Source organism: Onychostruthus taczanowskii, unplaced genomic scaffold, assembly GCF_017590055.1.
Source record: "Onychostruthus taczanowskii isolate IOZ18803 unplaced genomic scaffold, ASM1759005v1 scaffold1, whole genome shotgun sequence".
Lineage (NCBI taxonomy): Eukaryota > Metazoa > Chordata > Aves > Passeriformes > Passeridae > Onychostruthus > Onychostruthus taczanowskii.
Window position 1 is genome coordinate 28,456,534 of NW_024496525.1, and position 16,546 is coordinate 28,473,079.

The window sequence follows — 16,546 nt, forward strand, 5'->3', positions numbered from 1 at the left end:
AAGATAGTTCTAATATTCCTATTCATAAACCAAATGCCTGAGTTGAGGCTTTTCATTGAGAAATTCACACTTTCCTATCTTTTAGTAATCAACTACAGCACATATGGACTAAAGTAGATGTCCTAAATTCAAACTTACGATTTTGTGGTTTTAAAAGAAAAAAAAAAAAGATGGCATTTGGCTCCTCTGAGGTTTGAAAATAATATTAAAATGCTCAAGATGTACTTTTATTGTCTCTGGGAAGAGTCACAGGAGGGGAAGAAGGAGGGAAAAACACTCCAGAAAGTGACAAACTGGCATCATTATGTTGCCATAGCTTTTAAGAAGAAGAAACTATCCTATAGTAATGCACAATTAAGGATGTTTCTAGGTTTTGAGTGTAGCAGCCTTCTGCATCTATGTCTTTTTTGTTGCCATAACTTTAGTGCTGAAATTCATCTAGAAAAGGCCTCTATCTTCAGCGACATTGTCAGTGCTATGTATTTGATCCAATTTCGAAAGAAAGTGCTAATTTTAAAGATTGTTATTCGCTGTACAATTTTGTTTTCCCTAATCTTCAAGGTTATTTAAGAAGAGGAATGAAAAAAGGGAAGGAAGGAAGGAAGGAAGGAAGGCAGGAAGGAAGGAAGGAAGTACGGAAGGAAGGAAGGAAGGAAGGAAGGCAGGAAGGAAGGAAGGAAGTACGGAAGGAAGGAAGGAAGGAAGGAAGGCAGGAAGGAAGGAAGGAAGTACGGAAGGAAGGAAGGAAGGAAGGAAGGAGGGAGGAAGGAAGGAAGGAAGGAAGGAAGGAAGGAAAAAGAAAGAAAGAAAGAAGAAGAAAAGAAAGAAGAAAAAAGAAAGAAAGAAAGAAAGAAAGAAAGAAAGAAAGAAAGAAAGAAAGAAAGAAAGAAAGAAAGAAAGAAAGAAAGAAAGAAAGAAAGAAAGAAAGGGAAAAAAGAAAAAAGAGAGATTTCAGTTCAAATGCTGGCTTCCTCACAAGAAATTACACACACTTAGCTTAAATTTCAACAAAGCAGCGGCCCAAAAATTATAATTTTAAAAGATATGTTTCTCTCCTACAATGCAAGTAATCTCAGGCTACGACTGGGTAAAATTAAAAAGGGATACCCAACAAAATTTTAAAAGAAATTTAAAGAGAAAGAATAAAAAAAGTACCTGCACATGCCAAAAAATTACAAAAACCCAATAAATACAGAAATTATTGCACAGTTAAAAGGCTCCACAATTTTTACTGCCTTAATCAACCCTCGGGTTTAATAGAACTTTGTAGACACAGGTTATATTTAAGTGCCAAAGTCTGGCACCTTACCATAGTTATGCTAAGTTATGTTTACGGAGGCAAGTTAGGTCATCTTTTCTCAGTTGGCAATAGTTAAACTGTACAAATAAAATGTTACCTAGACCCCTGAAATTTAACCTAGTGGAGGTGGGGCCTGCTCAATTTTGACGTCATTTGTCAGCAAATGTTCTCCATGCCACTTTTTCATGTGTTTCTCCAGGGTGCTGTAAACACTGAAGGGCATCTGGCAAATGTCGCAGCGGTAGACCTCCTTCCCTATCTGGCCATGCGTTTTCATATGGCGCGTCAGCTTACTGCTCTGGGCACATGCATAGTTGCAGAGCTCGCATTTGTAAGGCCGCTCTCCAGTGTGGCTCCGACGGTGTACCGTCAAATTGCTGCAGTTCTTAAAGACCTTGCCACAGTACTCACATGTATCGCTCCTGCGTCCTTCCTTCGAACTGGGTCGCCCAGGGCCGGGTCCACTGATGTGGGGGGTGCTGCCTCCGCTGGCCGTGCCGCTGCGCCCTGAGAGCCCCCCGTCCAGCATGTCCCCCGGCGGAGTGGAGAAACGCAGGCTCCCATTCTCCGATGAGTGCTCGGAAGAGGTCGCGAAGGGGGATTGTCGGGAGTCTGTGAATCCGAGGAACGGATCCTTCATGAAGTGCCGCGATGCTGCATACCCTACCAGCCACTGGGAGTAAACGTTTTCGGAAGGTATTATCGTTGCTGGTGGCAAGTCCAAATCTTTCTCTACCTTTATTCTTTTAGAGGAATTGTTTAAACTGGGGCTCGTGATAGGTGTTGGCTTGCGGGGGAACAAGTTTGGGAAGGGCTCACCCGGGCCAAAGTTTCTTCCATTGACCGTACCTTCCTCAGTGCGGTCCAGCTCTCCTACCACTGAGTCTTCGTCACCCGGATCTCTCTGACAGAGGTCTCGAGGACACAAGTCTCGCTGATCAGAGGACCTTTTCATGAAGCTACTCCTCTTCTGTTTCTCAGCTAACATGTCATTATATTGCTGAATGGCACCTAGACTTACATTCTCAATGACTTTTCCCAGGACAAGGGATTTCTCATCTGGCAGTGACTTGGAGCCATTTTCTCGGTTACGACTCAGCTCTGAGTCCATACTAAAGCTTGACTCGGGCCGGCTCTCATTTTCAAGCTCCTCTTCCTCCTCCTCTTCCTCCTCCTCTTCTTCGTTGTCATGGCCCAGGGAAGGATCGCTCTCATTCCTGAAATCTGCCTCACTGGATTTCAGTCCCTCTCCAGTGAGCTCACTTGTGCCTGGCTCAGGGGAACTAGTGGTGGACAGTCCATCATCTGACCTGCCTGTCATGGAGCCAGCTTTATGCATATGCGTTTTCATGTGGCGTTTTAGCTTGCTGGCCTGGGAGCAAGCATGGTCACAGAGCTGACACTTGTAGGGTTTTTCTCCTGTGTGACTGCGCCGGTGCACAATAAGGTTACTCTGGAACTTGAATGTTTTCCCACAAAATTCACAGGACTTGCTCTTGGCCTGAGGCTGGGGAGGCGTAGTGCTGCTGGGGGGCATGGGGGGCAGTGGCGGGGTGCTCAAAAAAGGTGATTTAGGACTCGGCTGGAAAGGATTCAACAGACGATGCATAGGGTTGGTGCGACTGGGTGAGACTGGCGGAGGGGTGGAACTGTTTCCTGCCAGCTCTCGAAGCCTTCTGGAGAAATCCATCGCTGGGGACTCAATTGCCATGGGGTTTAAACGCATAACTCTGTCAAAGGCACTGGGATGCTGGGCAACTAACCCCATTTCTTCGGCACTAAGGCGATGTGGATCCAGATGATGACGAGGCGGTGGGCTAAACAGCGGAGGCGTGTTTGGGAGCCGACCCTCACCAAAGCCAGGGTGTTCACGCAAGATGGGTCCTGTCATGCGCAAAAGGTTGAAGGGGTTGTTGTCTCCAAGAAAATTCATCAGCGGGGACTGTGCAACAGTCTCCGGTCCCAGAGGAGGAGGGATGGTGATGCGTGGAGTAAGGGAACTGTTTGAAGGGCTTGTTTCCAGGTAGATGCGGAATCCATGTGTGTTCTGGGCATGCTGAAGCAAGAACCAAGCGCTATTAAAAGGCTGCTTGCATGTTGTGCAAATATAGCTTGAAGGCTCATCTTTACCTATAAAAGAAAAAACAGAAAGAACACTTAAAAAATAATACAGCGGAGAACATTTAAATACAGTTGGCATTCACTTTATTTTGTTAACACACTTCCTCCTTGGCATTTCTGAAAGAAGGATTTAATTGCAACGTATTGACTGATATAAATTGTTGAACAGCACATTTACTCACCGCACTTATTCACTTAACATGTATGACAAATATCACACATACGCATTTGTGCTATATAGGTTTACATCCTCTAATTTGCAAATAAAACCTTCTTTTATGACGTGTAAGGATCCAAATCCTTTCATGTGTTTATTCCACAAAAAGGAATTTGTTTCAAGGGATTTATGACTACGGACAAAAACCAAGAAAAATGCGGTGTGGTAGGTTTTACAAGGCACCTGTAAGGACCTTCAGTGTCATTTTCACTCTCTCATTTTATATACTTCATGCAGCAGTCCCCTGAGATCTTGCTGAATTTAATTTATACATGCTTAAGTCATGCCAGCACTTCCATTTTTAAAATATTATGTAGCTATTTAGCCACAAAAGTCCTATTCAAGTCAACAGGAGCTTGGAAAACATACCCTTGCATAAACCACTTTGACATTCTTTTTGCCAAAACACCAAGAAGCCACTCAAATGAAACATCCGGTAATCAAAGCCGACAGCACAGTTGCAATTAACAGTAACAAATGTCGGGCCATGCTTGAACCAGGTCCCAAGAATTTCTGAGCCTGAGCCTGCCCTCCAATGCAGAAATGCTCACCAGAGCCAAAAACACTGTTCTGTTTGCTTTTCTAGCCTTTGGAACAGCTGCATAAAGGTGGAAAGCATTCCTTTAACCTTGATTCAGCTTTACATAAAGGACAGGTGTGGACAAGTCTGCATCACAGTCATAATTTTGCTAGCTAGAAAATTCCGGTCCTGGGCACAATGTAAACTATGTGGTATCTGCAAGAAGTATTTCCCTCCTTGCCCCGCTCCTTTTTTCAAAGCCTCTCCAAGACACTGATAAATTCATAAATATGTGTCAACTTGAAAATCATGATCCAGGATTTGTTTTGTTGTTTGTTTTTAAATGAGTTGGAGGTTTCCTGAAAAAAAACCTGACCATTTTGGAAAATCAAAAATTAATTTCTTGCTTGCTTGATTTTTTATGATAGCACACATTTTGTCTATCAATGGCCCCACTGAACCTAAAGGCACTAAACTTCCTGAAAGCTCAGTACTTGAACCAAGCTTCTGCCTGACCCATGACAGAACCAGGACCCAAGCAATGACTGATTCAGCCCCTCCACAGGAGCTCAAACCCAAAGCTGAACTAACAGAGCCTTTCTAGAAGGGGCACTGTGCCATTCCCAAAATCCTGTTGCACAAGCTTGAAAATTAAAGCCTTTCTAAAGTGAACAGAACCATATTATCGAAACTACCTTGTAAAGAGGAATGGCTCATAGCAGACCAAATCAAACCCAAAAACCAAAAAACAAATATTTAAACTTGGGCACCTCAAGAGAAGCTGACTGAATTCCCCTCTTCTGGCTGTTGCAGGAACGACTGCTGCTAACAAAACCTACAAAACCTTAGACAAGGAGGCTAGAAGATTATCTGCCTACATATCAGCCTGTCAGTTTATTTAATCTTATCAACCAATATGCATCCATAACAGCATAAAGGAAAAAGCATGTATCAGATTGAGACTTATTTACAAAGGTAGGTGATAAATGTGGTGCAAACCTTCATGTACTTATTGATTTAGTGGGCTATTGCTGTGGATAGCAGCTTCAAACCCTGATTTCACTGAAGCTGTCTCTTCACAGACAATAAAAAATGTACACAATACAGTAGATATTTCTGCCTGGCTGATGTGGCCCTCATGCCCTGGCCCCACACTCTGTGTCTGTATGGACCAGACACAGTTGCTTTGATTAATTTCTAACAATCACTATTGGAAAAAAAAACAAGTTTGGGAAATGCCCTTGGCTTGGAAAAAAGTGCCCGTAACTGCTATTGACATTAATGAAAGCCACATACAAACATGGAAAGGAACTCACACATTATCCCTCAAAAATCTACTCAGCACTGAGGCAGTTAGGAAGTTTTATGTCAGCTTTGCAGCCAAAGCAACAGTAAATGCTCCCATTATTACTTCAAATATTTAAATTTCTGTTTCTTACAGAAATATTATGAAAATGTCTGGACCTTTAACATTTCTTGCACAGCAACATGTGTAGTATAAAAAGTGACAGAAATCACTGAAGCAGACTAAAGTATATAACATACTCTGTCAAAAGCTTTTTTAAACAATATGTTTTACCTCAGCTCACCCTAGAATAGATTTTAATAAAGCTCCTTACGAAGTGTGATCTAATAACAAATGAAGTGCAGCATCTTACAAGGTCATATATCTTTAAATTAAAGAGTGCTCTGCACCCTTCACCTTCACTTTATCCACTCTAATTAATCGATTTATTACCCACAGCTGTTCAATTCTTTCATTTTTAAAGTCACAGCATGTACTCTTTTTTTGTTGTGGGGGTTTTTTCTTTAAAAAATAAAGTGATTGAGTGTCTGTGTATGTGCATGCATTCTCTTTGCTTAGCTCAAGAACTGACAGGAGGAAGAAAACAGATGTGTATTAGGCGACAACAACAGCAACATTTTTACTTCAGAAAAGGCACATACGTAAGAAGGAAAATTCCTGAGCAGGCTGAGGATCAAGGCCAACCTAAAACTGAAATGGCTGATTAAAAAAATTACCCTCAAAATGGCAGCTGGCTGGATGCTTGCTATTACATGTTACATGGAACTAAGATATTTTGATTTGTTTTGCTAGCCAAAACTTTACCTCCATGAAATTCAAGACAGAAAAGTAAGCCCCCACCTTTTTAGTTTTCTTTCAAAAAGACAAAATTAGTGCTACTAGTGATCTAACATCTATATGCTAGCAGCCATAGGTCTTCTCTCCCTTGTTTGTTTTGTTTAGCTTTTATGTTCCTCAGGGCTCCTCTTCAGGAGACCTCAGCACAACAGCAAAATTGACTGTAGGCTACCTGGCTACTAATCTCTGACTGATTCATGAATGTTCATATATGCATACCTATATATATATGTATTTTCACAGCCCTCAAAGACTCTCCCCAGACTCCCTTTAAAAAAAAAAAAATAGAAAAAAAGTTAATTACCATATTATCACTTCATGGTTATCTTGCCTAGAAGTTGCCCTGAGCAGTGTAGATGCTCACTTTTAAGAACAGAACAATGTCAAAAGTCTTTGAAAATCCACTCTGAAAATTTTAATGTTCAAAAACTTGCTAAATATTTTAAACATGCCCAGAAACAGCCATGTATTGCTCAAGAATGATCCTTATATTTAATAAGGCACGTACACTATAGAAGTCTTTGTTATAAGGCTATTTTTGATATATAGCTGTCTTAATCCCTTGCCACCTGCACTGAAGTCTGTCTAAATACCCACTTTATGACAACTACCTATATAGTGTTTGCCATATGCAGTCTTTATCACTTTAGCATGTGCTTCACTTTGAGCATGTGAGTAATCAACATCAGTGAAACTTAAGCATAGGCTGAAGTGCTCTGTTGGATAGTGTTGAAATTATTCATGTTCTTAGAGTCAAACACAAGCCAAGACTTCATTAATACTGTTCAGTGAATTGCACATGGTTTCAATCCCACAGTCTGTAACTAGGCTTGAATTTCAGGGCTGAGAGCTGAAGTATAATTCTTTATTTTTACAGTAGTTTGTAGATAGGGTGTATGTACAGAGATGAAACATCCAGGTCACAACTCCTGAGCAATAAATTGTAGCTTCCAGGTTACAGTAAAGCCAAACAAATACTGCCAGTTTAGACATGATAGAGGTTTGTAGGGCTGAAGCCTATTAAGACCTACTGAAATGGTATTTCAGGTATTCAGAAATACCATTTAAAGGCTAGGAGGCATTGTGAAATTAAAGAATGAGAGGACTGCAATAAACCCTAAGGTTTGACCTCATCCAATTCCTCACCCAATGGATAATAGAGTCATAGAATGGTTTGGATTGGAAGGGACCTCAAAGTTCATCCAGTTCTAGCCCTTCTGTCATGGGGCACCTTTCACTAGATCAGGTTGTTCAGCCTAGCCTTGAACACTTCCAGAGATGGGACATTTGTAACTTCCCTGGGTAACCTGTTCCTGTGCCTCACCAACCTCATAGTAAAGCTTTTTTTTTTCCTAATATCTGATCTAAACCCACTTTCTTTTAGTTCCCTCTTTGTCCTGTCACCACATGTCCATATCTATGAATCTATTCATATCTATGCCAGCTGCTCCAATATCCTGCTTCAAAGGCCACCAAATGGAGAGCCTACAATCTTTTTCAAGTCTACCTCATTCCTTCTCTCCTTTACCATCATCAAGATTCCCCAAGTGCCTAATCTAAATCTTTCTTCCTGCAATTTAAGATCTTGATATATTGTCCTACCCAGATGTACATGCAAAACATAGGAAACAAGTTAGTCTGCACCTCACAGTTATTATCCAACCCAAGGATTTGCAGCTGAACCACTTTCTGTCTTTTAGCATCCCCTTCTCCCAATTTGATTTGGAAATGTTGAGGGACAATTCACTTTGTATTGGAGTAGTCTGTGACCATTTTCAGTATGAAAAAAAGTTGCCTTTCCAATTCGAATCGCTGAGTACAACTCCCAACAATTAGATCTTGCTGTATTTTTACCTGGGAGATTAAAAATCTCTCTAGTATTTTCTCCCAAAGCAGGTCATTATAAACTTTGAACTTATTGAACACTGATGCCTTTTCTGCATATTATGACAAAGAGATGGTCTTTTCCAGAAATATTAAAATGTGTTCCCTCAATTAGTGCATGACAGATTATGTTCCATTCAAAATGTCAGTGCAATAATGAGCCTTTTTCTCTTTCATGAACAGCTCTAAACAAAGCTGAATTCAGACCCTGCCTCCCAAATTCTGCCCTTACAGGAGACAGTGAGAAAACACAGGTCAGAACAAGACTAGACTGGGTCTGTAGACTTCCCCCCCTCTGCACCAGTCAGCTGAATCCCTGACTTATCTGTCCCTTGCAGTCTGACTTGTATCATTTAGTGATATGCAGATCTTCCTTGCCCAGTTGGTACATAACTTTATATGTACCCTGAATGCTGAGTGCCTTTACCCTGGAGATAAAAATTTCCCTCAAAATATCCTCAGTTATTCTGGATACCATCAAACAATAATCAGTGTGAGATAAGAACTGTTGAGAATTCATTATTTTCTGCTGAGCTACAGTGACATCCAGTGCCTTATGAATCCTCCCCTCAGCATGCCTGAATAATTCCATTAGCAGTAAGAGGGAATGAACTCTCCCTCATTTTAATCACCCACCCATAACCCCTGCCAGGACTGTGGTGAGGACCTGCAGTCAGGTCCATATAACCACTGCCATTCCTTACCTCTAGCAGTACTTTGCAGATATTGTTTCTGGTTCCATTTTACAAAGTTACAACAGCAGCAATAAAAACATTACGGAATTTTAATGCTGGTTTACTGTACCTTTAGAAGTTCAGGAAAAGCAGACACTTGCAAGCTTTAAAGAAAGGGCACCCTTTATTGTAGCACTCAGGAACAGACATGTATCAGGTTCCTACAATCTTTCCTTCAATATTACTTTCTTCTCCACCACTTGATTTTTAATGAACATTTAAATAATTACTCCTTGTTATTATGATGGTTACTCTAATAATACCAATAAAAGTAGCATGGATGCTCCATAAAAAAAAAAAAACACCTTTAATTGAATTATTATTAAATTAAAATGCCATAATTGAGAACACAATTTTAACAAGTCTCCTTATAAGACCAGCTGACATTAAAAAGAAGGGCATTAAATACTGGAAAGATTTAATGTTGCATGGTGAAAAAAATATATCATCATAAGTTTGACAGATCACCCAGACAAGGGCCAAATGCTTTTTCAGGTGTCTGCAGTGTTGATCTGCTCTGTGACCTATATCAGTTCATGCTTGATCCTTGATGGGGTCTGCAAAAATATCTGTAATATATGTTTTTACTCTGAAGGGGTTTTGTAAGCCATATTATAACTTTAAATTTTCCAAGGTAGCAAGAACTTTTACTCACCTATGTTTATAACAGAATAAACACTATCTAAGCACACACAATACTGAGAGTTTTACACTCCCTCCTTACATTCACTGAGCTGTTTGAAAGTGCTGCTACCTCCATTTCAGAAGGACTGACAGTCTCAATAAAAATTAAGACAGAAATGTAAAGTAGGGTCCAAGTCTGGGTGTGAATCACCACTGCCAGTCCAATGCCAGTCACTAGCTTTAAATAACAGACACAAAGGTCCCATACCTCTTTCCACCTCTCTTAACATTAATTCTGTTTTGATGGCAGCAAGAACTGAAGATGAAAAACAAGAACAATTCCATCCCCAGAGTTAACACAGTTCATCCATTGCTATACTGCCTCATCTAAAGAAAGGGCTCAAGAGTCTTGCAGCACATCCTGCTGAGGGTTACGGGGACTATCACCAACAGTTCATAAAGTTAGTGTCAATTGGGAGCTAAAGTTGGTATTTTATGACTTAACAAGTCGCCTGCAGTCTCACAACCCACGCACCTCCAATTCTACGCTCAGATAAACAGCCCTGGTCTCCTGTAAATCTCAGCCAACCTGAAGTGCATCTCAGTCAAGAGCAGATGAAGATTTAGGTGTAAAAGCCCAAGCATGAGGGGCCACAGGGCCTGTCATCATCTGTAAATGGGGACTCTGAGGATGAGGCCAGTGAAAGGAAAGAATGTGACAAGGAAACAAAAATGAAATGTTTTTAAGAGGTGGATGGAAAATCAGGGGTGTCTGAAGAAAGAAGTAATCGTGAGGTGTTACTTCTCAGTTACAGAATCCTATTTCCTCCCATACAAGGCCCTGTTCTCTTTTCCTACCTTGCCTCTTGATAGCCTATCTCCTCCAGTGCCATCTTTAACAGAAGAAAAATCACGACTTCATGTAATATTCTTCTCCCACACACTGCCTGTATGTTTTACAGCTTTCCCCATCCTCTTTCTACCTTGACTAGTGAGACTGCAAGCTCTCAACAGAGATTATGCAAGAAGCTTTATGCCAAGAGAACCTACATACCCCACAAGACCCTATCATTCCCTGCACTGATTTTGATTAGTGATGTGAATATTCTTGAGAGCATTTCCTACCTGTTGGAAAATAGCTACAGTAGTACTTGTTGACACAAATATTAAAAAATGTTAATATTACACTTCTGTTAGCAATGCACCATTAATTCTTCCTGTGCTAAAGCCAACTATCAAACTCTAGTTTTGGTGGATTAAGTGCTGTCCCACTTTTGGGAAACTATTTTATTTTCTGAAGCCATTACAGCAGTCAATTTTTCCTATGAGGCAGAACTGCAAATAATCTCTTTGTCAATCTTGTAATAATAAATATCTATTTTGCCAAATTAACTAATTTTATTAAATTAGGGGAAAACCAAATGAATTAATTACCAATACAGAGCTGAGAAGTCATACTCTCATGCTATCTACCTTTCCAAAAGGTAGATAGCATGAAAGCCAACCTTTCAGAACTCCAAGAACAAAGATCATGAATCCTTGAAAGTCTTAGTGATATCAAGCTGATAGACCTTGCCAAACTCTGATTTGAATTACCCTGCTATGAATTCAAAGTAGCTGTGATGATCACCAATGCAGACTTTTTCAAATTTTTCCAGATAAGCCATACCAGCTTGTCACTAACAAGGATCTTAACTGGACTTACATAAATATACCAAGTTGCAATTCATTTGGTTTTTTTCATTGAACTTTCCCCAGAAGCATATTATATGTCCTCTCTGGCATTTATACTTATAAAAAAGGAGGAGGCTGCAGGCAGACTACAGCCATGCATAACACAAACAGATGGTTCCTGCTTCTTAATGGACATGGGCGACCTTTGGCTGAAGCAGCTTGTGTTCAATGGTCCCATTTTCTGTGAGACTTAATCATACCTCAGATCTGTACTGCCAGATTCACATAAATGAACCAAATGTACAGCTCAGTTTAATTTCTAGTGCATTACAAAATGGTAATATTATATTTTTAGGTATAAAATGTCAATAGGCATTTTGGGTAACTTCCTTCTGGATGTCCAATTTCTCATTCCTTAAAAGAGCTTCTGGCTTACTGGAAGTTAATGTTCAGCCTACAGAAGTATAAGAAATGCTTTTACTTAGTGCAGAAAAGGAAAGAAAAATGGATTGCAGAAGTTGGAACTTGTGACACAGGGATTTTTACCCAGAAGCACAATTTAAATGGAAGATAAAAAACATGTTTGTCATCTCTGAACACCTTCTCCTAATTGGTGTTAAATCTAAAATGCAAAGGCAATTTATAAAGCAGAGGAAGGGAGAAGTGCGAAAAGTAAGGAGCAAATAGGAAAATCAATATTAAAAGATCAATAGTGAATGAGTTAACTTTTAAATTAGCCCTTTGTGATACAACAGTTTCAACTAACTCCACCTTTAGCATCTAAACAGCTTTGTGTCTTTTAGATAGTTTCTTTGAACCTAAAACATCAACTAGCAGACTGAACAGATGTTTTACAAACATGCAGCATAAAATAGTGAAAACTATCAGCTAAAATGGGGATGGTGATACGAGGGGCACTGTACCCACTCGTGAGATTAAAATACCATAGGACTACCCATGGCTGGTGGTTTAATATATAGGATCCCATTTACAGCACTCATGAAAAACCCTTGTACTTCTCAAGGACACTTTTAGGCCTTTCCTTTGCATAAGGTATTCAAATGCATTTGAAATAATGTCAGTCTTTTCTACAACATATGAAATATGCCAGCAGCTTCCCTTTAAATCGGTTTCTTGTAAGCAGTTTTGTTTGAAAACTGGCAAGTGCTGGGATTTTTTTTTTTCCCCGCAGACTTCTAAGGTGCCATTTTCTCATCTTACAGTCAAGACTTCTCAGTAATCTGAATAGGAACTAAATGGAGGGTACATGAAGGAAATTGTCCATGTCATATAATGGAAAAGCAAAGACTAAATGAGAAAACAATAAAAAAAGCCAAAGGGTGAAAACAAATTTTCCTGGGATTTTTTTCCCCAGGAGTACTTCTGTCTGTTTTACTACAAGTATTTCTTAAGGGTATTAGGTGTCTATTCATAGTTACTAAATAAAATAGCATTTTTGTTTTAATTCATTTCTTCTTTAACAAATGCTAACTCCCATCTCTGCTTCTTTAAATCCACAAAATCTCCACATTCAAGCCTAAGAAGTATTGTAAAGGCTGTAAATCTTGTTTTAATGGAATGTACATTTAGCTATGAGGAGATAATTGACGTTATGGAGGGCCTAGATGCTGAATTATATAGGTTATCTAATACAAAGGGGACTCATTACCGAAGCACTACAAACAAGTAGTAATATATGTATATTGTTCAGAGTGGCGTTATAGCAAAAGTGTTCAGGTCTGCAGGGATTTATAAAACACAAGAAAACAGCAGACATGCACTTGTAAATTTGTCTCATTTGTCTCTGAAGTTAAAGGTTATTCCCTTGATCTGAATTTGTAATAAAAACATGCTAGACTAAGGTTTGTAGAGAATGTTTGAATATGTAAATTGTGTATAATGATAGGCAATTATAGGGTAAAAACTGGACCTTATGAATGTTAGAGAATTGCATGGAGCATCAAAGTATTTTCCTTCAGATGAAATATTTATCTTTTATGCATGTTATAAGCACTTTTTCAAAGGTATTCAGCAACCTATTTGAGCAGAGAGTTGACAAAAATCAAACCATTACAGCCAGCTAAGACTGTGGGCTTATGCACAGGAGAAGCCACAGCTTTTTACAGAATATACATAATAAATCTCTTGAACTAATGGTTCTGGAGATGGATCCTCAAGGACAAGTTTCACTGATTTTCACTCCCTTAGATGAAAGCTGGTCAGATGTTCCTGGATTTTTTTAAAAAAGATATGGGCGTGGAAGTGTAGGGAGGGAGACTGCAGAGAATAACTAGGTAAGAATGTGAATTGGATTGATTCAATAAAGCTCCATTTTCCCTCCAGTTCTTTGGCTGCTGTTTTCAGGGAATAATAATAATAATAATAATAATTTAAAAATAAAAAAAAAAAAAGGACGCTCCATCAAGATAGAAAGGAGTAAAGCCAGGAAATGATACTATAGTTTATGCTACTGAAGATAAGGTTTTCTCCTTCTCTGAGCACGACAGTCTGTTCAGGTTAACCAACTGCAGTGTTAGAATAACTCCAGCCGACTTGTCACAGAGTACAAAAGTCATCAGCAACTGAATGTTCTTTTCTGCACCGCAATTAAGACGAATCAATACGACGTGCCACAAATGGTATTTTACTCTCAATAAGAACTCGGGCTGAGTTTATTCAGAATATTTTAGCGCTTCCCCAGGGGATTTTGGTCCGACGCAGATGGCAAATAAAGTACTCAGCCTAGGGCTAGAGCACATTATGCTAATTCTAATGTCAGATGTACTTTAATATACAGCTCTATTTAATCACCCCATTATTTCACATTTCCATATGAAAAACCTGCGGCACTTCTGCAGAGCTTTCACTCTGCGACAATGCCAGCTTCCTTCAACTAGCTCACTGTGAAAGAGAAAAGAAGACTGGTCATTCTCGCCAGTCAAAATGTTACAGTTTCAAAGTTTCAGTATTCCTGAATTTAAAGTGGGTCTTCCAGTGCAATTAGCAAATCGCTCGGCTAGAATGCTGATATGTTCAAAATGCTAAGGAGGTGTGACTGAAAAAAGAAATAAAAATAACAGCCCTCCCTCTCCAGCTCATCTGCTCACGCATGCAGACATAGGCAGGCACGTACCTCAAACCCGCTTGCAGAACAGTAATAATAAAAATAATGAAAATATTTGCAAAGTGCAATTCAACCAATATTCTCAACACTTGTCACTAAAACGTTGCTATTCCCGGCTGTGTGGCTTCCGTTACTTAGAAGAACAGACATGGCTGGCACAGCTGCCAACCTACAGATGTCTCTGAATAAAACCTTCCTTGTGTATCAATAATTTTTGCCTGCAACAAACTACACCTCTAATTAGGTTTTAGAAGCCACACACCTTCAATACAGGCCACTACCCAAATTATCTGCAAATTTACTTTGATGCCCCTTGTCTGGTGACCACAGAATTTGAACCTTGAATGTAAAATGATTTAAAACTGGATTTACATTGAAAGGAATGAAGGAAAGGACTTTGCTGTGGAGCAGTTTTTCAAGCCATGTAGGCTCTCAATGTGCAGACAGGGAAAGCAGAAGCAGTCCTTGGAGCACCTCTTCAGCATCCAATCTTTCCCTTCTAAATAATTCTCTGAAGGATCCTTAATTCAGCATGTATGTACAACCACCAGTGAAATGAGTTACATGGTCTCAATAAAATCTTCCCTCTGTTTGGCATAACTGGGGCTGCATGACAAACAGTGCTGCTCCTCAGTGAGAGCCAGGTCAGACCTAGATTATACTGAGCTGTTATTAGAGGAATGTACGAAGCTTAAGTCCATAATTTTTTAATAATTTTATTAAGTCTAAAACATATTTCACTGAAAAAAAAATGTATTTAGAAAAAGACATTTTTTTTTCTCCTCCAACCACCCAATCTGCATCCCTTAAAAATTGTTCAACAATGCATGCAGCAGCCAGCACCTGGGGCCAGATCTCACCTGGTTTCACTGCTATGCATCAACATTTAAAGACACAGAACTGCACTCTGTGCCTAGACACGACATATGCCACGACTTCCCTGTCCTAATTTGAACACAGAGGATGATATCCTTCACAGTTAAGGCAGAAATAATTACATCTTCAACTTTTTTATATGCATACACATGTATAAATGTGTGTGTGCACGTATGCATATACGTATGTTTATATATGTATAAATATATTTGGTCTCTATTAGACTGGCTATGCACAAAGCATTATGCACAAAGGAGAAGGGTGGCTCTGGACAGAGCAGAGGTCCATCCTTCTTTAGCTTCTTAAACTAGGCCTTCAAACCCATGATCTTACCATGGGAGAAGTATATGCAACAGTTTCACCTCACTGGCAGTTTTGTCTGAACGGTACAGACAGCCCAAGTTAATGTAGTAAATTAGGGTGACTTTAAGATTTTTTTTTAAAGTGACATCTGTCACTCTGAGAATGAGTAGTTAAATTAAAAAAAAAAAAAAGAAAAAAGAAAAAAGAACATGATTAAATGAATGTTTAATATCCCAATGCAAAGCCCACCAAAGTCAATATGAATCTTTCCACTGGCTTCAATGGGCTCTGGAAGCAAGTCTTCTTCCACAGTGGGATTTTTAGTCTCAAGACACTGTCTTCAGCATAGGGATAAATCTGGTTGTAGTGCTGTAGTTAAAAGAAGATAACTGATTTCACAGCAGGTACAAGCCTAAAGAACTCAGCTGTAAATATTTTAGAGGAATAAATGGAGACACAGATAGCAAAGTATCTTATGTATCTTTAGTTAAAAGGAAAACCAGTTGAAATATAAGAAATACATAAACTGAAATGAATCCTTGACAATTCTGTCACTTTTTCTTCTGCTGATATTATGTTGATGTTTGGAAATAAAAAAGGGACAACAGCAGTTCGCCCTAGGTCTATCCTATTTCTTTAGCTCACTTTAGATAAACTGCATTCTTAAACTCCATTTTTAAGAATTCTTTTGTTGCAACTAGAAAACAATTTCTAATAACACATTTTTTCTGAAAAATACACAAATTTGTGGAATTCCATTCAATTTCCATCATTATGGAAATTTTTGAATGCCAGAGTGTTTGCAGACACATTTACACCAAAGGGTTCCTACAGGACTCAGAAGTACTGCTAAGGAAAATCCAGCCCGAGTGAACAAAGAAGTAAAATGAACAGAAGCTTTAAAAGCCTAAATGGGGAGGGTACAAGGCGGGGGGACAAGGAAGGAGAAAGGTATAAAATACTCTGATGAAAAATAAAACCCATTAATTACAGAGGTAGGGATCTTGAGGGTTGCTCTAGATAAAG

General features: G+C 39.3%; 1 protein-coding gene across 1 annotated transcript in view; it reads right to left on the reverse strand.

Annotated features, from left to right (window-relative positions):
- Positions 1-274: 274 nt before the first annotated feature.
- BCL11B (BAF chromatin remodeling complex subunit BCL11B) overlaps positions 275-16,546 on the reverse strand; it is a 91,910-nt gene continuing 75,638 nt past the window's right edge. Inside the window, exons 3-4 of the mRNA XM_041398408.1 lie at positions 1,712-3,430; positions 275-554 (exon numbers count right to left, since the gene is read on the reverse strand). Of these exons, the coding sequence (XP_041254342.1) occupies positions 550-554; positions 1,712-3,430 (1,724 nt within the window). The 3' untranslated portion in view covers positions 275-549. The remainder of the gene's footprint in view (positions 555-1,711; positions 3,431-16,546) is intronic.